The following is a 27,433-nucleotide window of genomic DNA, read 5'->3' as shown; positions in this document are numbered from 1 at the left end:
CTCAGCACACCGAAGAGCAGAAAGAGAATGGAGGGGAAAGGAGAGCCTGCGTTTATCTTTTGAGAATGTAGAGGTGGGTTGAAGGGACAGTTCCTGCCTTTAATACACCAGCCTTATGTTGTAGGTATTTCCTTCTGACTGACAATCTAAAGGCTATTGTAGATGCCTTTTTTCCCCCTCATTATTTGAAGTAATTTCTGTTTTTCAGAATTTACAGGCTCACTGAATGAGGAATGAAGTCCCTCTGCATGAGAAGAGATTGAGGAGCTGTTGTAGTGTTGAGTATATAAATGAGGAAAACCAGAAGTTTGAAGCTTAGATTCAGTGCTGTGTTGACAAACCCCCTCTGCCACGCTGAGGGCATGCTATGGCATTTCACGGACTGTCCTTACCAGTGTCCGTAGTGTTAATGGAGTACCAAATAGTGAACTTCTTTTTACTAGAACTTTAAATGTGAGCTTGGTTACTGCATTGCCTCATGCAGTCTCTGAACAGAGGACATTCCTTCCTGGAAAAATAACTAAATAAATGAAGATAAGAAGGGAGAAATATAAATGCCTGTTGTTTGAGATAAGGGAATGGTCACATCCTTAATAATCCCTTTCCATCTGCTGGGTGCTAATAGCTGTCAGAGAATTATTTGGGTTTTTTTTACCGGGCTTTTTGTCTTTAGTTGACCATAAAAAAATGAAGATAATCTTGTTTGCTACTGCATAATATGCTATTTTTAAAATAACCAATCGTTTTGAGATAGTATTCCGTGGTGGACGCTGTCTGCATTTTCACAAAGCCATATGCACTTTAAGAAACTGAATTATAATTAAACTCACATTAGGCATTATTCCAAAGAAAAAAATACTATTTTGTATTTTCTGCTGGTAAAAAAATCCCACCACCTGTTAATGTAATGTTAAAAGCAGATTCTTGTCCCAAATATATAACCTTTCCACATAAAGAAGCCTGATGGGTTCTGAAAGTCCCATGGACAGCCAGAAGGGAATTCTCTTGTCACAGGCAACCATAAAAGACAAATTTGAGGCTGCTTAATCCAAGCTTTTGGAGTATCCTGGGAGTATGTTTTAGAGGAGATTCTGGGAAACGCTGTTATCTGTAAAGCAGTTTGGTGACAACCAAATGCTTCAGCAGTGGGACTTTTGAGTGCTGCAGTACATTTCTTGTAGGCACATTACACAGCCTTAATCTAAGACCTTTTTTTTTTTTTATTATTAACTAGATAACAAGAGTAACTGACAACTCTGTAACATGTTAAAATGAGATTTTAAAAAAGATTGCCCCATCACTGCCTATGTTGTAATTTTTTGCTCATTTGGGGGCTATTTGTTTGATTTAAGTATTAATGTAAATAATTGTCTGTTGGGTCAAGCCATGAACTCATTGTTTGTCAGGACTCTTGTTTAGCAAGAAGCTTAATATCCATGACCATCCATTGAGTTGTCCAGCCAAAAAATAAAAAAGAGTAATAATAATAATAATAAAAGATAAGAACAAAAGAAAGGCAGTTTAGCAACCAGTATGATTTGTGGTGTGTCTCAAACCCCATACCTCTGTTCCTCCTTTCTGTGCATTTCAGCAACCATGGGGATCAGAGAAGTGTAAAGAAAAAGTGTCCCTACCTGTTCTTATGTACCATGGGTATTTAGGGGGTTAGCATACACACAACCTACAGCTGATTTTATAAGTCCATGCTAGCTTTTTTGAGAATATTAGAGTAGTCTGGATAAACATTAATTTCCTGTACTTCAGAGTTATTTCACCTAGCTTAAAATAAGAACTGCTGGCTGGTTGATAGAAGGATTAGAATGCTGTCTAGTTTTTTGGGTTTTTTTTTTTTTTTTTGAGAGTGTGTCACAATCTTCTGAAATGCTATTACAGAATTTCATACAGCATTACCTATTAAAAATATATTTGAGGCTCCTGCTACAAAAAATGCATTAAGAGTGCCCACTAATACACAGCTCTATTAAATAAAGGCACTACCTTTTTCTACCATTGGTTCCTGTCATGCTTGAATGCAAAGTACAAGGCTAGCAAAAGATAAAAGAACTTTAGCTCCATTTTTAATGACTGTACGATCCAGGGCTATAGTAACTGGGCATTATACATGGACAGTAAAATTAATCTGTCTGAAAGGATCATAATTTTCAATGTTTTCTTAAATCTGTTGTCTAGAGGAGCTCCATCAGCCTTTGGGACTTCAGAACATGTGAATTTCATACTTTGCTCTGATAGCAGCAGGCCTTGGGAACGTGCTGACCTCTGGTGACAATGAATGTTTACCACAGAACAAGCAAGACTGGTTTTCCTACAGCTTCATCCCAGATTCTGTCAGCTCCAGGGTGCCAATTATTTTAGCCACGTGTTCTGGTTTCAGCTGGGACAGAGTTAATTTTCTTCTTAGTTGTTGGTACAGTGTTGTGTTTTGGGTTTGGTATCAGAATAACACTGACAACACAGTGATGTTTTAGTTGTTGCTAAGTAGGGCTTACTCTAAATCAAGGACTTTTCAAATTTCCCACACTCTGCTAGTGAGCAGGAGCACAAGAAGCTGGGAGGGAGCAGAGCCAGGACAGCTGACCCGAACCAGCCAAAGGGGTATTCCATACCATAGAACATCGTGCTCAGTATATAAAGCTGGGGGAATAACAAAGGGGGGGGACACTGACTGATGACATTTGTCTTCCCAAGTAACCACTGCATGTGATGGAGCCCTGCTTTCCTGGGGATGGCTGAGCACCTGCCTGCCGATGGGAAGTGGTGAATGGATTCCTTGTTTTGCTTTGCTTCTGTGCTTGGCTGTTGCTTTACCTATTAAACTGTCTTTATCTCAAAAAAACCCCAAACCACCCCCCCAAAAAAAAACCCAAACCAAAACCCTCTTCTGATTCTTTCCCCCATCCCGCCGTGGGGGAGTGAGTGAGCGGCTGTGTGCTTGCTGCTTAGTTGCTGCCTGGGGTTAAACCACAACGCCACGGCTGACAGTGGAGACAGGCATTCTCCAAAGGCTTCCTCTGAAGCTGGCCATCACCACAGGGAGCCTTTTTCACTGACTTCTACAGGTTCTGGCAAGCTACCCAAATCTTCATGTAATACTTAACAAGGTTAATAAGCATAGTGACAGTGTCTGTTTTAGCTTAGAAAAAGTAGTGTGTAACTAAAGGGTGAAATCCTGTGTGTACTGTCACAGTTTCTTAGTCATTCTAGTGTGAGTTCTGCAGCCATTTCACATGTTCTTGATGTGGAAGGACTTTGACTTCTGATGTTTTTCCAGGGAATTAAGAGCATTGGGTTTTTTTTAAATGTTTGGAATCTGGGAAGGCACTGAAGGAGAGCTGCCTTTCGTAACTTGTACTTTTACTGTCAAGTTGAGGCCCTACCAGCATAAGCCAAAGTGGGTCCTGAAATCTAACTTGGAGATCTAGGCTCAGTGATCTTGGTTAGAAAAGCACCTGGGCCTGTGTAAGAGGAGATGAACAAGCAAATAAGCTAGCAATTAAAATCAAGTGAATTAGGAACCACCGTGCAATAAAGGCATATGTTAAGAAGCCCAGGCTCAGCCACTTCATGACTGTAAATAAAAACTTGAAGCTGCTGCTTTTTAAAAATGGTACAGCTGTTATTGGGAGATGTGTGCTGGAGTACAGGAGGGGCTGGCAGGGTGGTGTATCAAATGGGATGACTTATAAATGCTGTGACTTGGAATAAAGCACAGAGATTAAACCTGAAAGTAGTCTAGAAGGATAATGCACCAGAATTTGACAGGGTGTTCCATGACTCTAAGTACTGCGGTCATAAATTTCAAACATTAAAAGAGAGAGAGAGGGGAAAAAAAAAGAAAAAAAAACACTTCTGAATATGTTTCTAAAATGTGAAATAATTTTTGGGAGTTGTTGTAAATGTTATAGTTTGCTTTCTAATAGCACAAGCCTCTAAGCAGAGTAGACAGAAATACAGTTGCATGGGAATAATAACTTTGCTGTCCCTACTTGTGTGATGACACCGATTCAGGTTGGTCCAAATAATTACTGCTCCACTTCATCAAAGCCTTCCATTTCCAGACTTGTTTGAGTGCTCTTATTCTCTTTTGTCTTCCTCCGTCTCATTCTTTGGACAGTGTTGGGGCAGTCTGGTTCGTTTTAGCTTTATCATGCTCACCCAGTTGTTCTAAATAATACAGCAGTCCCATTTGTTACTCAGCCTGGTTATTATATACAATCTCTTTGCATCCTGATGGAAGCTGTAGTGTCTAAAGGGATAAGGTTTTATTTTTCATTTGAATGCCAAGTAGTTTTGGTTTGCTGCCAAATGTGTTGTGTGTTAGCAAAGTTCATTTTACTTCAACCTTTTAAGTAACCCATCTCAGTAAGATTACATTTCTTCCAGCCAAACTCAACTGTGCTCACTTTCATGTTTCTATTGAACATTTTGTGCAACTCCAACTAAACATGAATCACATTTGTTGTTTATTTTAGAACTGAATGCTTTTTAATTTTATTTCTTTTTTTTTTCTTGGTGTGTGAAGAAGTAATGAAAAGGGAACAAATTATGATTTGGTGGATTTCATGGTAGTCTGGCTTTATGGGACCAGATTTCTTACTACCCATGTGTTTAGATTGCCCTTTCTAATGATTTCATTCACTCTTCCTTGTTCCTATTTTCAACATTTTGTTTCTCCCTTAGTTAATTTTGTGATAGTCAAGACTATTGTTTATGATTACTCAGCTATCTCAAATATTTATACAACCAAACCATCCATGTTGTATTAATGTCTTTACAATGAAGCTATAAATTGGAGGAATACTCTGTCTAAAAGATAGGGGAAAAAAATCAGAAAGATGTCTAGATAGTTAATTGCTGTCTTAATCACTTGGCAAGTTGATACCTCTGAGATTGTCAAAATATTGCTTGAGGTGCCAAAAATCTATGAAGTCCAACAGTAATGACCAAGTGTATCTTTTTTTTTTTTTTTTTTAATGACCAAGAGTATATTTTTCTTTTCCCTGTGCAAAGAACCAAATAAGTTATGCACTCCTTGGTTGCTTTGAACTCTGTCACACGTTTATGTACTGTCAGGATTCAAACCATAAACCAGTTGATTGGTTGGTGACTGGCTTAAACATCTCATTTATTCTCTACCTGATTTAGGAAAGGGATCTGAATCCATGCCTCCTGATTTCTAACTCTGTTAACTAGACACAGGGCTTTTGATCATTCTGGGAGAGTGGTTTCTTCCACTGGAGACGTTTTACTTTGGATAAAATATCTACATATGTGTCAGAACGTGGATGGAGACCTTTGTTTTGTACTGCTGGACTGCAGAACAATCCGCAGTCTTTGCCCAGTCAGACCCACACAGACTGAGGGCTTAGGTTTGGCAGTGCCTACATTTCTTGGCTCCCACTTATAGTGAAATTCATTGCTTCAAACAGCCAGGTCTCCTTTGTGGAACACGGGGAAAGCTAGGCATGTTGGCACACCTCAGAGATGGTGTGGGCATAGTCTTAACTATCTGCAAAAGCTGTTCATGAAGTCAATAAACTGAGTGCGGATCTGTCAAACTAACTGATTAAAAATGATGGAGAGGCATTCAACTGATGCCTTTTCTTACCAGCACAGGTGAAACATCCAAGTTTGTGTGGGAAAACATTGCCGGTCTCTACTTCATCTGTTCACAGTGGTGTGCCCCTCGTGCCATTCCTCTTTTCTTGAAAAAAGCCATGCAAATGGCTGATTGCTTTAAATCAGAGCACGTACTTGACAAGAGACGCTCTCTCTCGCTCACACAGGTTTCCATCATCCTAAGCTGAGACATGAACTCAAGTTACTGTGTGTCAGGGTCTGTCTTGACCACAAAGGTGAATTTTCTAAGGTAGGGCATGCTTCCCCAGCCTTCGGAAGAAATTGTTCTGCTTTATGTAAATAATTAGATATTGAGCAGAGACTTCAATTTATGTCTGCTACATCCCATGGGTACTGCTAGGCTGTGAAATCAGTCTCTTGCTTGTTTTCTGGCTTTCTCTCTCAAAGTCTTTCTGGCCCAGTAAATTTGTAATTATTTATAGTTTGAGGAACTCATTGGGACTTGGTTGAGAGCCAGTTCTTTAAGCTGCTTGGCAGCGTCAGGGTATTTTTGCCTTAAGGTGGAAATAAAAGCAGCCAGGGAGTTTTAGGTACTGACAATGTTAGACAGGAATTTGGGACTAAAGGGGATTCAGATGAATATAAGTGCAAAATTTAGTCGTCATGATCTGGACCACAGAGACTTTCAGATTAACTTCTATTGATTTAAGTGGAAACTTGGAGCTTAAATAACTTTGTGGAGCTTGTCCGATATACTGAAAGAGATAATTGGGCACCCAAATCAGTCTTTAACCCTACCCTTGAGTGACTTTCTCGAACTTGCAGAGGAAGCTTATAATAAAGTTAAAACTGCACCTCAAATGCCAGTTGTATCCAAGGCTTTTCATTCATAGGACCCTTTGCAAATGTGTTTAATTTTGTTACCTGAAACAATAAGGTTTGCAAATTAAAGACCTCTTGATAGAGAGAGAGGGAGAAGGAAAAGTAGTAAAGATAATGTTTGTGCATGTGATTACTATTTTTTTTTTTTTTGAGTGAGAGTTAAATCCCAAATCTGTTCTATGCATAGGAAAATTCTCTTAGTAACATATAACTGTATCACTCAGCACAGAGAGAACTTTTAATTTTCTGTTTACTAGCTGGAAACAGTGCTCTTACAGTTTGCACCAGTGTCTTTTACTGGACAAATCTAAGTAATTACCTGACTGTGGAGATACATCATGTTATTTGAGTTACAGCTATGCCTAAATTTCATTCTGTGCGTATTTTGTGGGTAACCTACACCTAAAAAAGGTTGGCTAAAAACATATCTGAAAATGTTTTCCCAAGTCATATTTTTTGCTACAGAAGAAAAGGATATTGACAGTTAAACTAAACAGTTTTTTCCAGGTGAATGTGTCTTTTTTTTTAATGGTCAAAAAGTCTCACTCACTTCTAAAGATACACCTACTTTTAACTGAAGTTCTGTATCACAGTAAATTCTCCCTCAGCTTTATATTTTCCTGCTATTTTGGACCAGCTATATTAAATTTCAGAATAATAGACACTACTTTTCTGAAATAGAAATTCAAATTCAAGAATGGGCTTATACACAGGACCAGGTATTCAGTTAGTCTAAATGACATAATGGTATTTATTTTGAGTGTGGTATTATTACTTTACAAGGTTGCCAAACTTCATGAGTTCTGTGCAGGCCTTTGGAGGGTCACTGATGGTCTTTACATGAAGCTGTCTGCTTGCTACATGTCTGTATGCTGTAATGTCTGTTAAAAGATACAAGGTCTTCAGAGGGAAATCGTTTGGGGTCTGTTAACCTGCTGGCTTTCAGTTCCTGTGTCTTTTTGCAGAATATATTCTTGTTTCAGTCAACACCGTGAGAAACCAAGTACAATGGCTGATTCAGATCTCATTTATACCAATGTAAATCAGGAGAGCAACTGTTAACAGTAACACTTACAGGTATTACTAGGTCTAACTGGTAAGCTTACTCTACATATGCTTCGTTAAAGATGGAGGTTTGAAAGAGGTTTACTTATGGCTTATATTAAGAAATTGTCTTGCCAACAGTTCGAGGGTAGAGTGAGGCTATTGGAAGTGAAGCGCTGGGGTCAAGGAGGGAAGTGAATTTGTTTCTTCTCACAGTACAGTTTACAAATTGGGAGTGTATTTATGTTGGCACATGTGTCTTTGAAACTTGTAATTTAACAGTGGATAATGAATGAAGATGCTGAGTAGTTGGATAGATAAAACTGCCATGTAACCAAATATAAAGAAGAGCTGGCAGAACACTGTTTTGAAATACCTGCATTCCTATGGATTTTGCTGCTCGTATGGCTCCACATTGCACGACCTCCTCTGACTCATTCCCTGCCAGCCAGAGAGTGTCTTGAGCCGTCAACAGACACACTAAGGAGCTTGTCAGATAAGGGCAGCATGTTGAGTTAGAGCAGTGTTAGATGGATTAAGACCCTGGCTGTTTCACCTGTATGATCCCTGACTTGTATTATGAATGACAATTTCAAAGCCTTTGGGCAACATTGCCAAGCATGCCCTTAGAGACCATATTACAATGTCAGAACAATGTCAATTCCAGTTAAATAACTTCTTTATACCAAAATAATTAAAGTAACATCAAGCTTTTGACAGCATTTCCACAAGAACTCAGAAATCCTCAGTTAAGGCTCCCACAGCACTGAAACTTGACCTCCTTTTTTATTTTTTGTTGACATAATTAAAGAGCAGTATTTTTTTTCGTATACTTTTTCACATGCTGTAGCAGCCCTCCATTTACAGCCTTGCAGTGTTCTCCTGGGTACTATTTACTCTACATTTAAAATAATGTTTGTAAGAAATTGTTTCATGCTATGCATTAGAACTACGTATGCATATTTTAAAAGCTCTGTCCCACCAAGAATACTTTTGATGATTTCTGAGTTACCTCAGACAGATTGGCTTTTATTTTAGCTGCCCAAACCCTGGATTCATAGTTTTATTGACTGAAAATTCAAATAAAATTTTAAAAATTCCAACCCAATCTGCTAGTCTGTTTTCTTGTGAAGATAGCCTTGACACATTAATGGATAACATAGTCAGCTTCATGCAAATGAACATCTGGAACCTTGCTGGTGGTCCACTCTGAAGACTTTGCAATGATCACACTCCTTTCTTCTCTTCTTTTAAACATACCTAGAACGAGTCATGCATGTTTTATCCCTACTGTCTGCGAAGAAAGGATTGTAGATTACTTGGTGAGAGGAGGAGCAAGGTGAGAAGGAACGAGCAAGACAGATTATTCTCAAATTTGTGAAATAGAAAATTTATTTCAAGAAATACTGCCTCAGACTTCTCCAGGAACAGGAGAGCTCTCAGGTGTGCCCAGCCCTGCATGTCTACCTACCCCACGCTGCAGACACTGGAATGCTCTGTACCCCTTCAGGGATGCAGGCAGCTGAGAAGGGACATTTGGAAGAAAGAGAAGTTTTGAAAACTGCCTGGCAGGCAGTTAGTTCAAAGGAACTCATTCAAAATTTAATTGCCTCTGTGGAAATTTCCAATTTTGAGAAATTGGTAAATGCTGATGAGGAACCTTTTCATCTGACTTTTCTGACCATCTCCATTATTCAGCCTGTGATTGATTTAGGCTTCAACCCCTGCAATTTCTCTGCCAAGCAGCCTACTTCAGCTGAGCAGGCTCTTCTACTGAGGAACAAGTCATCAGAACTTGAGACCATCAGGAAGGATATCCCAGCAGCAGGAAAACTGGCATAATGGAAAGGACAAAGGCACTTATATCAATTCTAATGAAGCCCTGAACTCCTTTTCTATTTTTTTGGCAAGTCAATGGCATTGACATTTTCCTGTGTGGATACTTAACGTTGGACAGCCGAAGCCAGATGTGGTGGACACGTGTACTTCACATTACTTGCACTTCATTTAATTCTTCTGCCTCAGCTTCCCAAGAACAGAAAAATGGAGATGATAAAATTATTATCTTCAGAGGGAAGATTGTTGTAATTAATGTTTGTCAAATCCTAAGTGTAACTAAAGCAGACAGTAAACCTTCTAGCTAAGGATAGATAAGGTCTCTAAATCTGCAGTTTGGTATATTTATTGCTTTTCATTTTTAGGAGGTTTTATCAGTATTGACATCATGACAGTTCAAGAAAGAAAAGGGAATCAGAAGAAACCAGTGCTTGAGAACTATGTGAAACATGATCTTAATAGTTATTACTTTTACTACTTCCATAGGATGTACTTGTCTTCCTCTCTTTATTTTTAACTGTCTTGACTCTTGACTCTTTCTTTTAGTCAGTTTACCTTTGGCTTCTATCTTCTTGAGAAATTGGCCTAAGCAAAGTCAGATAAGGCTTCTCTTTTAACATTTATGACCAAGAAAAGTTAGAAACGATACTATAATAGCATTTGCTGAATTTCAAAGCATTTCATATGATGATGGCATCTACGTGTCATATTTTTAGGCAAGATTTTTCCCCCCTAAAAGAAGCATCGGAAATAGAAATGACATCCTTAGCTTTTCCTGTTCCTGTTTCTTTGTTTAACCTTCAAAGTCAGTGATTCAGAATAACCTAAGAGCTCACAAGTATAAATGAGTCAACCACCCCTCCTCCCAACAGAGGGTTCTTCTTTAAAAAGCAGTAGGCCTCCATTGATTTAAGCGCTTTTGAAAACCAGGCCTTTTAGTTATGTATTTACATGTCTATTGAAGAAAAAGATTTTATAATTCTAGTGGAAAAAACTTGTCCTTAATTTTTCTCAAAAAATAGAATGAAGATTTGTACACGAGTACACATTGCACTGAATGTTCTGTAGCAGCGTACGTTCCTTTGGCATTTCCACAAGCACTGGTGTTCCAGAACTGCTTGAATCTCCAGTGGGCTAAGTGTGATGACTCGTGCTGTTCTTGACAGAACATCAGTTATAAAAAGCTTGTAATTGTGGTGCCTTCTGGATGAATTCTGATTAGAGAGCCCATCTGAAACTGTGCTTTGTGCCTCTGAATTGTTTTCAGTAAGTTACCAGTGGGACAAAGTGGTATGTTTTAATACAGACTTTATTTGACGAGCATATATTCTTCCAAAGCAATAACTACATAACTTGTTGTAAAAAAGGAGGATTCATATTTGCTTTTTGTAGACACTGATTCTGAAATCCTGTGTTCAAGTTTGTAATTCAGAGGAACCTTTATTGTAACACTGTGAAGTAACAAAGAAAAAACAGACACAAGGCTCAGGCAGCTGACGCTAACAGATGATAAGAGGATTAATTCGAGATTTATTCCATTTCAGCTTCTTTTATCTTTAAGGACCAGTTTCCTTGTACGTAGGTATGAATAGAAACTTCTAAAATATGTTTAATTTTGAGAGAAAATATGAGGCAGAAATAAAAATCTGCCAGTTCCTCTTTTGTGTACTTTTCTTTCTTTTTCCTGTCTTCCTTTGCTCTGTTTTCTTATCCTTCTCTTTTCCCCCAGTCTTCACATCTCTTGTAACTTTTCAGCTTCCTTTGTCCCTCTCACACCCTGTTTCGAGACATTCTGCCTGCTCCCTTCGCCCTGTGCCATGGCATGGCTCTCGCCTGAGCAGAAGCAGCCTGGTGGAGCTCCTGCTCTCAGGACAACCCCCAGCTTTGGGGGATTGCAACTGGTTGTGTTGAAACACATTGCTGTCACCATTGCCTGGAGCTATGCTGGCTTAAGGCAGTTTTGGCAAAAAAAGAAATAAAGGTACATGGTTAATTTGCATGCATTCCCATTCCTGAGGCTATCAGGGATGAACTTGCCCCAGGACTTTTTATATACATTGAAGTGCTTATTGTAATTACAACCACCTGAAATGAAGCTCTTGTTGCTGAGGATCTGTGGATAGTAAGCCTCTTCTTCCCACATGTCCCCCCTTCACTTCCCAAGTGATGGGAGGATGGATCCAGAAGTATACAGAAAAAATATGATGGAATATGGGAGGTGTTTTTTTAATTAAAAACTAAATGGAAGACAAACCTGAAGATTCCATGTCCTGTAGTTTACTATATGCAAATTGTAAAGTCATTCCCATGTGTCAAATAGGTCGGATGCAAACAACTGATAGCAATAGGGTGAGGTTACAAGAGGACTGTGCTTCCAACCCTTTGGCAGGGATGTGTGTGTGCAGGTTAAGATTTGCCAAGTGACTTTGTTGCCTATAGTAGGGTTCCTTCAAATTACATGAGTATAATTGGAATTAGCCTTGGTTCTCTGCTGTTGGGATACTTGATTTTCAATCATACTTCTGTAGCACCAGTGTATTTCATGGAATTTAATTAAGATCTTGCGTTGTCATTATAGTACAGGCCAAATTTCACAGTCAGTCCCTGCAGCACCGTTTTACCCCCTGAGGAGTAGCTCTCTTGTCACTTTTCCATTTCATTTCAGCCTGTGCCAGGTAACCATTTGGAGGGAATGATCTTTTTTTCTGGAGAGTCTCCCACAGGCAACATGTAGTCACTAGTCTTCTGGACTGTACCTGTGGTTTCTGTGTGGTATTTCAGACCCATACTTTATCTTTGTTGAATACAAAGAACAGCGCAGACTCAGCACCTCGTTTTGTCCACAGACTTAAAATTAGTTTGTAAGGTGTTTGGAGTAGAAATCAACTCAGCTTGTCGATGGATTCTGCACATGGGATCGCAGAAGTCTCTGTCACAGAAATATACCTCTCTCAGGACGTGCAGGGGATGTGTGTTTTTGAACTTTCAGAATGACACATAGTAAGTGTCAGCCTTTACTTATTTGCTTAAAAAGCAGAAGAAATCTTGGAAAGAAGGTAGTTTTGGGTAGGAAAGGCTTTACAAAATCCTGTAGTCTAATAAGTACATGTCTGGTGTTCAGCTGGAGAAGGAAATGCAAGTTTCCTTACAGATGAGAGTGCAGGAATGTGCCTCCCCCATGCTCCAAAGTTTTTTTGAAAGTATTGTATCAGGCCACCTCTGCTCTCGGCTGTGGGTGCAGCTCCATTCCTTTGGAAGCACACCGTTTCCATGCAGCTGCTCACCGAACAGCCTTGCCTTTGCCTGGTGGCTGGTGGAGCACCTGCCGATTCCTCTGGACAGAGAGCAGCGGCTATACTGTGGCTTAACACAAGTGAAGGTAAAACCTGCCTGTGCCACGTGCTTGTCAAAAGATAGCTTTTAAGAACAGAGAAAGTATTAACTATCCATATTAAATGATGGATAAATATGCAAATAACAACTGAACAGCAGGATCACTCGTATAACAGGCAGCTATATTATTTTCAGGAATGGAAATTCTGGGGTCGGTCAAAACGCAGCTATTTTTATGAAATATTTGAATGCAGCTCCATGATTTTAGGGTCCCTTCCAACCCAAACCGTTCTATGATTCTATGATTTCTTTCCTAGTCAGCAACTGGCTTTAAGGTAGAGAATTCCTTATGCTGACTGTCTTGAATGCAGACAGTAGTTGGCAACTGCTGTAAGGAATTTCCTGCAAGTGTGTGCTATCCCTCTTAGTGAATATCGTTCCATTTTGAGTGTAATTGAAAACTGAAGATAGAAAACTCAGCAATTATTTCTCCCTGCAGTACAATATTTAATATTCTGATTTCATGGCTGTCTGACTACAATGATTAGGAAGAACATTTTCTTATAGTATTTACAGTACCACAACAATGTATCAGGAGCATTGTGTATCAAGGGAAGGAACTATTGTGTTAAAATATGTGGCACTTAAAAACATACCCAATTAAAAAGTAGAATGCTGTTGAGTGTTACATTTGGTGTAGTCAATAATTGCTTCGTAAGCTTATTCTTGTCTTTGGCTTTGAAAAAGCTATTCAGGATGAAGAAAACAGCCTTGAACTAGAAAGGCTTTAATAGGAATGATCTGCAGCAACAAATAGGAATGATCTGCAACAACAGAGAGAACGCTGCTTCAACAAAGGCATTTTATGTTTAGAACTGTGCCACCGTGTTCAGTCCAAGACAATGTGGTTATTTTTGCTTGTGGAGAAATGGGAGATATGTGTGTCATTGCTGATGGTTGTATAGTCCTTTAACTGAAACAAACTACTCAGTGGGACAAACTCTCATCTAATAACCTCTGTGTTAAGTGGGGTAGAGGCCTGCCCCATATTTACAACAGGATACTGGTTAGGAGAAGTAAATAAGGAGATAAACTTGTTCAAAATGTCCCATAATTTTGCAGAATTTGAAGAAATATTAGAAATTTAAAATGTTTGCTTGTGTTTTCTTTTTATATCAGATAGTATTACTGAAGTCTTCACTAACATCTATGTGACCAGTTTTGGACCTGTTTCAGATACTGATATGGTGAGTTTCTGAATCTTTTCAATATATAGTAAATCGTATAAGATATATGTTATTTACATCCTTTAAACTTGTATTCTGCTTTTACTTATTGTGGACAAATTGCAAATAATTTCACTGAAGTCAGGAGGTGCCAAATCCCAGTGGTTCTAAAGATGGAAAATGGTTTATAGACCTTACATGATAAGTACACTTGTATTAGCTGTTTAGTTCAGACCAGCAAATCATGACTGTCCCTACTGACTGTGCTTTGGTTCGTATTCTGGAGCAGTCTTGAACTGGGTCAACTGGATTTCTCTTGGATGAAACTGGGCTGAAAGGTGCACTGTAGGAGCACACTTAACGTGGGCATCAGTCTGAGGGACCTGCCTGGAGTCAGTCTAAACTAAACCTTTGAAAGATGTAGCTTGGAAGTTGGGTTATCAGCACAATTGTGTTGTTCTACACATCCATCCTTCATAATTTGAACTTTTTACTAACCATTTAAAGGAAGTCAGTGACATTAAGAAGAAGGAAACTGTCACAATATTGGTCTGGATTACAGTTTTTCATGAAAACAGCAATGGAAAATAGTCTGAGACAAGGGGTCCTTTGTAAGTTTACTGTGAATCATACGGAGATTAGGGAGAACGTGTCGCACAAGGGAGAAAGATCTTCATGGATATAACATCTCTAAAGGGGAAGAAGGGAAGGACAATCTGAAAATTACTTTAGCTTCCCTTGCCATTCCTGAAGTTTTTTCTTGCATGAAACTATTTTTTGAAATGTTTTGAACATTCATGGTTATGTAAGAGATATACAATAATACCTATTTCTAACTATAGGCTTTGAAAAAAAATAATGTATTTAAAAACAGGCAATATTTAATTTTTCTGTGAAAACTTTCAGGTTATACATCATACAAAACAGGACACATCTTGATGTTACGAGCTAGGCTGCAATGAAACTAAATATTTTATGGTATGGTGTACATTTTTAAAGCTATTTGCTCACTGACTAACAGCTAGTCATAGCTTTGTAGAATATATTCTGGGGTTTTTTTCTATTGTTCTTTTGTGTGTGATAGTTTCAATTTTCAAGCTTTGTTTCAGTTGCGATGAATAGATTACTGAGGCTTCACTTGAAAAGTTGTTTCATAGGAAAAGTAGACATTTATTTTCTTTTTGTCACTGTATATGTTACCGATTCTCTTGGGGTATTTTTTTCCTAATAATGTTAAGTTTTTGAAGTGTTTATTATTTTATTATTAATTATAAAAAGCAAGTATCCACAGCTATATACAAAAGTGATATGAACATCTTGACCTTGTTAATCTAGTATCACATGACTTCACAGTGTTTACACTTGCAGTATTATTATTGTGTATATATATATTACACTTTACACTTTATTATATTTTAATACACATTATATATTATATATACTATACACTACACATATAATTTACACTTGCAGTATTATTATTGTATCTATATGTATATATAATGTATATATATACGCAATATATATAATACTGCAGTATTATACTTGCAGAATTCCTGTGAAATGAGGAGATGATATGAACACAATTTTAAAGATGTGGTACGGAGGCACGATGAGCCTTACCCAAGGCTGTGCATGTCATCTGTGCTTAAATGGGAATTTAATGAAAAGCTCCCTGAGCCTAATCCGTAGCTCCTGAAACACTTTCAACATCGGTGTGTAAATGTGTGGAGAACTCTGTGTCCGTTTGCACAGACAGATATGACGGCACAGTAAGGGGTCAGGTCATTTGGTGTCAGAGCTCTAACAGCTCTGTGCAGAGGTGTTAATCAAAGCAGAGTGCGGCACAGAAGAACAGCAGCTGTTACTGTAATGGGCAGGTCTATTTGCAGATAAGTAGATAGGTAAGTAAGAGCAGTTTAATACTTTCTGCTACAAGTTTCAGGCTTAATTTAGCTTGTTCAGTTGATAATTATAAAATCATTTTGAAACGTACGAGCAGTCAATTAGAACATTTCAACCTGTGAGTTTTGAAATAATAGCTTCCAAACTATCACATATTCTGTTAAACATGAAGGTGACACTAGAGTTTTTACGATGAGTACTCTTTCTTTTGGGTATTGTGTTACTGAATTGATAATGTAAACTACTATACAGAGGGTTTGCCAATATTTTCCTCTGTAAATGTTGGAAGGTCTGGAATATTCTCATTTTATAAACTTCCTCCTTAAAAGGCTTCATTGGAAGAATAAATTTTATTCTTGCCCATGTCCTCCTAAATCTCCAGAGGATCCTGAACTGAATCTGGTATCTTTTCAGGAAGGTTGAGTACCAGCCCCTGAGGTCCCCTGCTCTCACAGCCTGAGTGGTGAGGCGCTCAGTCACACCAGGGTTTTAGGCTGGACACCTGCTGTTGCCCAAAACTCTCATAGTCATTGCTGCCAGCAGGATTCCTTCCCCTGGGATTTTTTGTAGCAGTGAAAGTCAGCAGGTGTATGACTGCAACCCCTTTGCATTACCTATTTGCCAGCCTGGATTTTTTTTTCCCCTTGGTTATCATCTTCTGAAGAACAACAGTGCTTAGGAGAAAAGCTTGTTGAAAATGGGAAGGGGACTCATTGCCGTGGGAGATGATTAATCTCTGTTTATAGTCTGGAAGAGGGAGAAGGCATGCTGAAAATGATGGGCGGATTGGAGCTAAGGACACAGTTGTCGCATAGAAGTGTTGATTCACAGATAAAGTGTCATTCTAACCTTTGTTGTTGAATTGACAGCAATTTATGAGGTTTCTGTTTTCCTCATTCAGTGTGGTAGTTCCTATTAATAATAATATAGTATTGTGTGCAATATGTGACTCAGTATGATTGCTAGAATGTAGGGTTTTATTCTTATCCCCTGTATTTTACCAGCACCGCAATTTTGCCAAAAAATAATTAAGTCCAGGGGAATTTGATCTTTGATTTTAGGCTAGCTGAAGTTGTCATCGATAAATTTAGGAGGCAAAAGCTGAGGCTGAGATTTTTCTCCAAATGTGTTAAGAGTCAAAACCTTTTGATGCTGATTGTGGATTAACATTTTGACTAAGTTAAAAAAGATGCTACTCTCTATTCAGCCCCAAATAGTCAGCTACCAAATCTGTTCAGTCTTGGCCAGAACTCTTGCAAACTGCACTTCAAATGAACTGCTGTGACTAAAATATTGGTGTATCTATATTGGCTGTGTCATAAAAATGCTATTGTATGTCAACCACCACATTTAATGTCAAAGGAAATGGCTATACAACAGGAATTTTCAACTTCATTTTGCAAACTAATGAAAATCAAGGAGGGCAAACCAAAACATGGGATTAAACAGATTTTACTTTCACTGATCTGTCTTTTTGAGCTGTTATTTCTCTGAAATGTTTAAGTTCAGTATTACCATGCTATGCCTTCTAGGCTTCCAACCAGATTGGTGATACAGATTTATTTTGACATTAGCCTGAGAGAAGAAAAGCTGCATTGTTTAGAAAAAACAAACAAACCAAAAATTGAACAGAACAATTGAAAAACAAAGTTTATCTGAATTTTCTAAAGAGTTATAAGGCTAAATTATGATTAAAGAGGCTAATTAAAACATTTTTAATTAAATTTCAATATTTAATATTTGAAAATTCTGAGGTGAAGGATAATGTTGGATTGTGATTTGTATGGTAACAAAATGGAATTGATTTAAATATTATAATTGATTATTTCTCTGGGTTTTTTCAGAATTAATTATTTGAAGTCTGGTAGATTGATGTATCTTTATAAATATATATGCTGCTAACTCTGATTTTAGCACTGCAAGTAGTGTACTTTGACAGCTTTTTCTCAGACTTACTTTGTTTTCAAGTTGTCCTGACACTTTGGCTTCTAAAATTTTCCAGATAGCTGTAAGTGCAGATGTCCTTGATAGAAAAAAAAAATAAATAAAAAAGTAACATGTTTACTTCTCAAGCAACAATTACTGTATATAAGAGAGAGCATACAGGCACCGAGAGCCTTTATATGAGGTCTGCTGTGGAGAAAGCTTGGCCAGGATTTTGCCAAATTTTGCCTCAGAGCAGTCTTTCTAGTTGTCACTGGGTACAGTCTTTCCTGCATCACTGTTAGTAAGTGGCAAGATCTGAATCAGTTTTGCTTGAATATTAAAAATTACAACTTCTCTGAAAGTTTTGTGTTTCAAATGTCAACCTTAGCTTTTCATTGTCTTTGAAGAGTTTTGTTTACTGTTGTTACATCTTTTTTTTTCCCTATCGGTTTGTACACAATGTTTTTTCCTAGTTTCTCAAAGATAGACATCTATTTTTTATTCTAGAGTCAAGAAACATGAACATCTCCCTGTAGAGATGGTCATACCCAGCCAGTTCATCGCTAGACACACTTCCATCTGGTCGTTTTTCAATTAAACATTCAATACACATTTCTGACTTTCCAAATATAGCCAGAACAGAGGTTTTCAATGAAGGTGGAAGGTCAAATCTGGAAATGACCAAAAGGATTGTTACAGCATCTCTCACTAAAACTGAAGATGGTTCTTTAAAAAGAGTGTCTGAACTGGGAACCACGTTTCTTTTTTTGGTGTCCATTTTTCAGATTTCCTCATTTTATTTTGTATTTCAGATTTTTTTTTTCTATGAAACTCATTTTTTACCTGTTTCAAACTCTAATTATTAGCTATGGTTCCTTAACTGGAGAGAAGGTTTACAGGGGCTGCATGATAAGTAAGTCAGGACAGTGTATAGGAATGCACCCAGATGATTTTTTTCACAATGATTTAAAAAAGTGCTGCAATTATTTTACTGTCACTTTTATTTTGGCTCAGTAGCAGAAGACTAAACAGTAAAAGGCAAACAGAAATGATAAATACATTTGTCTTTCTTGGGTGTTGGGGAGCATCTAGGTTGGCTTTTTATCATTGATATGTTTCTGAAAGTCAACAAATTGGTTGCTGTATTCCCTTATATTATAGGCTCAAGTCATTGCCTTTGCAAGTTAAAACCACAGGCTGAAATTTTGAGCAGGATATCTCACATGATCTCCTGCAGACTTTCTGTCCTTTTATTCTGTTGGGAAGGCATGTTCCCCTGTGCAGCATCCTGCCAGGTGGCTCAATATTGGAGATTGATTTGTCAGAGTCTGTGTCCAAGCCCTTCACTGACATTAGCTCTCAGTGTATCTCTTGTCTGGATTCCTGTCCCTGGCACCAGGCATCCATCATGTTTCAGGGTTGCTCTTTCTCCATGTCTGAGTAAAAAAGGATAATGAGAAGTGTTTGTATTTTCAGTGACAGCAGTGTGAATAATATCTTGTAGTCTCTTTTCTAAGTAATCCCTATTTGTATCATTTGCATTCCTCTCTTACCCCTCCTCAGTGCATATTTTAGACTCAGAGTTCATTCTACATCAGGTCTATAGAAAGAAAGAGAGAAAATTATTCAGAGAAGGTCCTTTTCATAAGGATGTGGATATGGATAGGAAGGCATTCTCTTCCCTAAACACTATTACTCAAACCGGTTAAACACATTTTTTCCATTTTTTTTTTCAAATACTTGATGTTTAGATTAAATGCTTAGGCAAAAATGACTGAAGTTGGCAGATGAAGCAGAAATAAAAGGCTTGAAATGAGTTCTTCAAATGGAGAAAAACCATACTACAATTCCCTGGAAATCTACCACACATTCCTTACAGTATTACAGGTCATATATATCTGGCAGACATTACTTATGTATTAAAAAATTAATATATGTTCCTTTGAAATGCAGTGATGGGATAGTGTTTAACAGAGCTGTTAAGGGTTTTGATAAAAAATAACCAACAGTGCAGTTTCAAACCACAACCCTCCTTCATAAGGGAGTTTATTCAGAATATTTGCAAGAATTCTATTCACCAGTGTATTAAGATCCTCACCTTCTAAAGACCTGAAAGTAATTTCTGACTGTCTATTTCCTTCTGTGTTCTGTGTTTTGTACACATCGGAAGGTAAGTTTTGGAAAAGAACAAATGGATTTAGTTTATACATCTGTGCAGTGCAAGTTGATGTTAGACACACAGCTAGTGAAGTACTTTCACAGAGCCCGAGCAGCCTGCATTTTGGTGATTAGAGCTGAAGGGCTTTGGGGAAGAGGAGATTTGTACCTGGAACTCTTTCGGTCCTGATATTGTTAGATAATAATTATTTTTATTTTTTTTTTTTAGAGGAGAGATACGTAGAAAGTGAGATGGACATGGTAGGAACATTGTTTGTCCAATCTGGAAGACAGGCCTAGGTAAAGCCAAGCCATACAGTGGCGTACTTCAAGAACTATGGGGTTTTGCAGCCTGTTGTGGTGTGTGAGCCCTTGTGTATGCTGTTTGCACTGTGCATAAATCTATCCCACAGAGAATGAAATGACCAAGACAACAAACGAATTATTTGATCCTCCCACTGTAAAGCTAACTTCAGCATTCACTCCAAAGCTAGGTCCAAATGCTCAATAAGGAAGTTTGGTAAAATAATTTGCAGAAGTTCCATCACAAACTTGCACTCCTCAAACCCACAAATATGAGATTATAGCAAGAATGCATATACTGGGCAGATTATTTTACTTTAATTATATTTCTTTAAATCTCCTGCCTAAAACTCATTGTTTTCTTGGAAGTGGTTTTGATACTTACTTGCATACCAACTATGTTAGTGTTCGGTAGTATTAGTTGCATACTAATATTGTCAATGTTTTTAAGCTAAACATCACACATTGTCTTAAGGTAGATATGACACCAAGAATATGCTTTTTAAGAAATAAAATTAAGAAATTATACTAATGTAAAAGTAAATATTAATATGAAATCGCTATATTAGCTAGGTGAGATTTTTGTCCGTGAATCTTGTGTGTTTATCCTGTTAAAGTAGCAACCACAGTAGTTCTGACTGTCTTTAAGGAATCGATAAAAAAGCTGTGTGTAACATTTTCCCTTTACTTATTTTTAAGTTTTTCTATTTGCCTTTTAAAAGTTTCATATTTTAGATTACTTAAAATTTGCTTTCATAGATCTATATGTTTGTCAGTTAATGGCTTTAAGAGTGGTCAAGAAAAAGCCAAACTTTCTTTAGAGAATTGACTGAGAAAAATCTTTTCAAGTAGGGAATGAGGAACTCTGGCCTGAACCATTCACTAAACAAAATGCTGTGTTCCAGAGGGTGATTAATAAAATGTTCGGTCTGCTCTGTGGCAGTACTGCTTGCTAATGGGCACTCACGATTTTTGAGACGTTTGGAACACTTCCATCTTTACTCCAGGTGCAAAGACTGCCAAAATCTGCCAACCATTAGCTGAGAGGATGAGAGTACTTTTTTTGTTGTTGTTGTTTGAACTTTTCCCATACTAATCTGGCCTTAGCAAAAAAGAAGACTGCCGTGTAGTGAGGAGGGATTGCTTATACTCAGGGCAGTTAAAGCTTCTCCCAGAGATACTAATGTCTTTTTTTCACTCTGCATACTGTTATGCACAACAATTGCATATTAAATGAAGAGTGAAATTCCTTCACCATTTTACTCTTCTGACCATTGAAGTGGCAGAGGCTCAAGTGGCTCTTAACGCTGTAGTAAGAATCTCATCTGTACCTAAAATATCATGTAAACCAGTATAATACATATTTGAAAGATTATGTTTAATTATACTGTGTTAGAGTCCAGCTGTGAAAGCACCATTTCAGATACGAATCAGTAGGAAGCATTTGCTTATCTAGAAATGATCAAAGGAGTCCTTCGTAGTCCTGGAAGTATGCTCTTGTGATTCTGTGAAAATACTGCATTTGGTAATGTCCAGAGACAGCACAAGTTTTCTTCACATAGGAGAATATCTGCGGATTGTATGAGAGGAGTATCTGGTAGTAATTTGAGTGTTTTTTTCTGGAGTCTGGATTAGCATTTCTAACAGAATGTTAGTCTTGCTTGGAAAGTAAACATTACACAGCATTTGCCACAAAGTGGTACATATATGTGGAGTAGGAAATAGTTATAAAGTCTTTTGTAGCATCTTTTAAAAAGGATGGCTTTTTATCACATTGATTATATACAAAATACTTTAATACTTTCCTGTTGTTTCATTTGTTTTGTATGGTAATCATCATAGTGGCATACATGATCATAAGTTTAATAGCTTTAGCTCAGGAGGGAACATGGGATCAGTAGATGCAAACAGCATGGATTGTATTTTGCTTTTCATAATCACTCTGTAAATGGACCAGGGAGAAGTTAATTTCATCTCTGTGCCTTGGTTTCCCTTCATATAGAATTGAGATCCCAATACTTCCTTTGAAAAATGCACTGACGTCTATAGAAAGATACGTTATTTAAGAACTATGTGAGATTTTATTGCTGTTGTGGTAAATGGAAGGAGAAAGGTGTTCGCGATCATTCACACCAAACCTTGGTTTGTTCCCTGTTTCCGTCTTCTAAATGGGATGTCCTGCAAATAAAGATTTCCAGCACGGATTGGATGGAAAGGTTAGAATTACCTGTGGCTCAGTCAAAGATTTATCAGTGGGATCTTTCAAGGCTGCAGCTCAGATTCTGTCCTGCTTATTCTGCTTCCTAAGCAGTTGGCATGCATCAGATGTGGTTTTTTTAAATGTTACTGTTTTGATTTAGTGGTATTCCATGTCAGCTTTTTTCTGTTTTATATCTCTTGTAATTCTTTTTATATATGTTGGAAGACAACAAAACAGCGGGACATTTGAATTTTTTTCTTGATGGAAATTTTACAAAATCTTGAGATTTATATTCTAATCATTTTTATGCGGGGAAATTTTTCAAAGAAGCCTGTAGGACTTATCACTCCTGTTGAATTTCAGTGGGATTTCAGTCTTACTCCCTCAGGCTCTTTCCACTTCTTTATACCTCAAACATCAATCTTATCATACCTAGCAATGATTCATTGGCAAAGCCCCTCAGACAGAAACCACAAGGAGGCTTTTAAGGCAATTGTTTTCCTTTAATTACTTGGTATTTCTAGCCAGATTTCATATATTCCCTCTGCTTCAGGGCACACTGTTCCCACTGCTCCTGGTCCTCCATGATTTTGTTTTGTGACTTCCCCTAATCTACAACTGAACTGATAGATAACTTGGAATTTGTAAATGGCATTTTAAGTCACATGATGTTTAGCAAATAAAACAACATATACATCAGCAATTAAAATAGAACAGTTGAATATGATCGATCATAGAGAAATGGGCAAAGTACTTGTCATGAGGCAGTGTCTCTGGCAGTGATGAGAGACAGCAGAAGATCAAGTATAATGTGAAAGAAACATATGTTTTACTGTATAATTTTGTATTTCACAGATATATTTGCTAAAATATTATTGGAGGTAATACCAGCTAACATTAAAGAAACCCAAGCAAATTAATTTTCCGTGTACTGTAGTATTAGTTTTAATATTTGTTTTAGCAACTATCATTTTGACAAAATTGTGTTGTAGTAATGTAAGACCCCTTGATGTACCTAAAAATTGTGCTTGTGGTTTTTGCCAGCTTAGTTTATAAGTAACCCATCACACCATTCCAAAAAGATCTCCCCAGGTTCCTTTCTCAGTTAGTAATGACAACTACTTTCTCTCCTGCCCCTGCCATGCTCCTTCAGGTAACAGAATTCTCTTTATTCCACATGCTCATCTTAGCCTCTGGCCCTGACCTGGAAAAGGTCCTCACAGCTCCTTGGCTCACAGACCAAAGGAGCTGTCAGTTCTCGCTGTCTATTCAGCACTCCTGTTGTATCACCATATGATTGACTGGGAAAAAACTTGAGCCTTGTTAATCAGCACACAAGGGAGCCAGCAAAAAGTGACAGGGGCTGAAAAGTTCCTTGAAATCACTTTTATATGGAAATCACTCGAATATTTTATATTGGTTGAATTTTATCAGGACTTGTCCATTCAAAGATAATTTGCTCAAAAATGGTTTATGTGAACTGTAGCATTTGCAGAGTAATTGCTATAGTACAGACTGTTGTAGTATACTAATATTTAGAAATTGTGAGTCCATTTTGCAGTCCAACAAAACCAAAATTGCACCAAGGTAGCATCTGCCAATACCCAGAATACTGTTTGCTTCCAATGAAGTTTTAAAGCTCTTCCATTTCCAATTTATGTGCTGTTCTGACAGTAGCAAACCACTAAAACCACTCACAGATCCAATTTGAAGTTAGTTGATGAATTTACATTATCAGTATCTTTTTTGTTTGTTTGTTTAGAACAGCAACAAAAGCCAGCACATGGGATACCCAGCGCTGGGTGACACAGGCATCTGGTCTAGGTCATCAGCCTGTTTTTGCTTGCATCCTTTTCTCCAGACTGCAGTTCCTTCCCCAGATTAAGCATCAGAGTAAAGTTCAGCAGACAGCGTGTCTGTCGCCTGTTAATCATCAGCTATTGTTCCCTACTTATGTACTTTTGTTAATAAAATCCATACCACTGCAGAGCCTTACTTTCACCTTTGGAAAAATCTTTTATATCAATCTGCCTGGATATATCACTCCCTTTGTGGGTGGCCTTGTTACGTTCCTTCCTTCCAGTCTCAGCCATTCCCCATGCTCTTGAAATGCTGGGTGCTTCTCCTCCTTCAGGTGCATCTGCTGCAGCATATCTTTATTCCATTACAGGAATACACAATAGATGTTTTCTTCCGTCAGAGATGGAAGGATGAGAGATTAAAGTTTAAGGGACCAATGAACATTCTTCGATTGAACAATTTAATGGCCAGCAAAATCTGGACCCCAGATACATTTTTTCATAATGGGAAGAAGTCAGTGGCTCATAACATGACGATGCCAAACAAGCTTCTACGAATCCAAGATGATGGGACCCTCTTGTACACCATGAGGTAAGGCTTGCAATCTTTTTCATCTACTCAAGCTGTTTCTTGAGCTATATCTCCTGTGATTTTTCCAGGTAACAATTAAATAAGGTTCCAGGAGGACGTTCCTTTGTTTCATTTCTGTCCCAGCAGAAAGAAAGCTAGGAAAATGTACACCTTGTTTCCAGTTCTGTTGTGAGTCTGTTGGCTGATAATGAGCTAGATCAGTCTTCCTACATGTTCATCAGCCTTCATACCTCTATAATGTATTAAAAGATACTGACCACCTGCATAAAGTGCTTTTTGACCTTCAGATGGGAATCACTCTGTAAGAATACTCAATCTTAGAATGATTAAAATAGTGTATGACTTTTGCTTGTTATTGCATCCATTGTACCAACCACATGAACCTTTAAATAAATTTATTGTTAAGATCCGTGGCAACAAAAACTAAAGAGGAAGAGGTAAGGGTTAGTAAGACCTCCAATTTTTTCCAGCAAAAAATACTTGGTAATAATTGTTTCTTTACATCTAATTACAGTATTTTAGTTACAGTTTTAATTTTTGCATCCTGTGCATGATTAGCAGCTAAGATAAACATTTAGCTGGTAAAATGTATTGTTTGCTTAGAAAATATTTTATGAAAAATTATAAATATCATCTATGCATAGGCATAAGGAGCATTTTTATAAGAGTGATTTCTTCGATTACTCTTTTTGCAGAAATGTTGCCTATATGAGCTTTTAGAGATTTTTTTAATCCAAAATTCCAGAAACCTCTGACTTAGTTTCTTTTTCTTTAAGAATGTTTAATAAATTAAATTCGTTGTGAACGTAGATTTAAAATCCCCAGCCTGAGTAAGATATAAAATGTGAGCTGTAAAGCAAATACATGCTGTGCATTTTTTTTCCATGCAACCATACCAGCAAATTTAGTATACAATACCCAAACTCTTACAGTTTTGAGTGTTGATGGGTAGACTGCTAATAATGTTGAATGATGTGGTGGCTGGAGAAGTTCAGAAAAGTTTGCTGGAAATAAATTGAAAGCCCTATTTATAGTATTTTTGCTTGGGCTCAAATCAATATTTGAACTTGTAAATCTCTACCCAGAGGAGACTTACAGGATAAGAAGGACAAACACAGCTGCCTTTTTTTTTAAAAAAAAAAAAAAAAAAGGGAAAGAAAATTCTGTCAAAAACTTTCCTCAAACTGTTATAAATTATTTTTTGTCATATTAATCCCCATATTTGATACTGGAACATTGCTGGGATTTTTTTCACAAAATGAGCAAAAGTGAATGCATTGTTAACATACTGTCATGCTTGTACATAAATAAAAATAATAATCACAATTAACATGGAGAATAGCAATCTTTTGAAAGAACGCATGGGGTTTTTTCTACATCTTCCATTCAAACTGTAAAAAAAAAAAAAAAAAAAAAAAAATCAGAAAACTATGGAGCACAGTCCTTAGGCAAATTAACTGTATTTTGTGTGTTTTTGTAATGAGCCTTTGAGAGCCATATTATCACATATGTACCTCAGAATATTATGAGAAGAAAATGACTGTTCTTAACAACCTGCAGTTACATAATTTATATTTTCATTTAAATGGCCCTTGCTTATGGTTTTGAGGTCAGCCTTTTCAGGTTTTTGATGTGATAAGTCAATGCCTTCCAAAGGAACACATAAAAGGGAAGAAGCAAGAGCTGATTTAAATTTTAATTAGTTTAATATAACATTTTAATTTCATCTCCTAAATCAGCATGATCTCTGTTCATTTCTGTGGAATTGATTTTCTTGTCCTGCTAACTGACTTAAATGCATAATGGTCTTTTGCCTTTTAGGCTTACGGTCCAAGCTGAATGTCCAATGCACTTGGAAGACTTCCCTATGGATGCTCACTCATGCCCACTGAAATTTGGCAGCTGTGAGTATATAATGAGAGTTATAGACTTTGGTTAGCGCATATCTAACATTGCTCAGCATCACTTTATTTCAGAAGTTGGTACATGAGAGGTTTAAACACAGGATGGTACTTTGGAAAAAAAAAAAAAAAGTAACCTGACACATCAAAATCTCTTTTCTTTACTCAGCGTTGTATCTTCTAATGTATTTTAAAGCTTTCTTGACTCCAGTTAACAATAAACACTATGCATCTAATTCAGCAGTGCACTGATCTACTTTCATTCCAGTGTGCAAACTATACTGAGGAATGCAGTCCTGGGTGCACATAGCCTGTCTAGTATTAATGAAGAGCTGATTAAAGACTTCAAAGAATGTTTTTTTTCATGTATTGAAACATTTATTTTCTTTTTCTTGTTAATGATATTTGTTTTTACATTCTTAGCAACAACAAATGGCTTCTTGTGACAAAAAATTTCACTCATGGGTATGTCTGCATCTTACAGACAGGTGGACCTTGATCTCACTATTATTATTTTAACAGCAGCATAACTTTATTTATATTACAGCCTTCCTCCTTCTTCTTCATGAATTAGGATCACTAATTTTGTACACTAAAAGGTTTTCTTTTTTAATTTGGCTGCAGCCTATGTTCTCTGCTGGGTCCAGGAAAGGGAATGTTTTTTGGAAAAAACTGATTAATACCTTTAAATTCTGGCATATCCCTTTTCCTTGGAGTTTGGAGCAAATTAA

At 37.3% G+C, this 27,433-nt stretch overlaps 1 protein-coding gene across 3 annotated transcripts in view; it reads left to right on the top strand.

Moving 5' to 3' along the window:
• GABRA2 (gamma-aminobutyric acid type A receptor subunit alpha2) overlaps positions 1-27,433 on the top strand; it is a 90,712-nt gene that overhangs the window by 40,712 nt on the left and 22,567 nt on the right. For all 3 annotated transcript variants that reach the window (XM_080404023.1, XM_080404022.1, XM_080404024.1), the window contains 3 exons: positions 13,873-13,940; positions 24,581-24,801; positions 26,623-26,705. In XM_080404023.1, the coding sequence (XP_080260149.1) occupies positions 13,873-13,940; positions 24,581-24,801; positions 26,623-26,705 (372 nt within the window). The remainder of the gene's footprint in view (positions 1-13,872; positions 13,941-24,580; positions 24,802-26,622; positions 26,706-27,433) is intronic.

The sequence above is a fragment of the Falco punctatus genome (assembly GCF_963210335.1).
Source record: "Falco punctatus genome assembly, chromosome: 1".
NCBI lineage: Eukaryota > Metazoa > Chordata > Aves > Falconiformes > Falconidae > Falco > Falco punctatus.
Note: the sequence above shows the minus strand (reverse complement) of the source record. Positions and strands in the feature narration are given on the sequence as shown.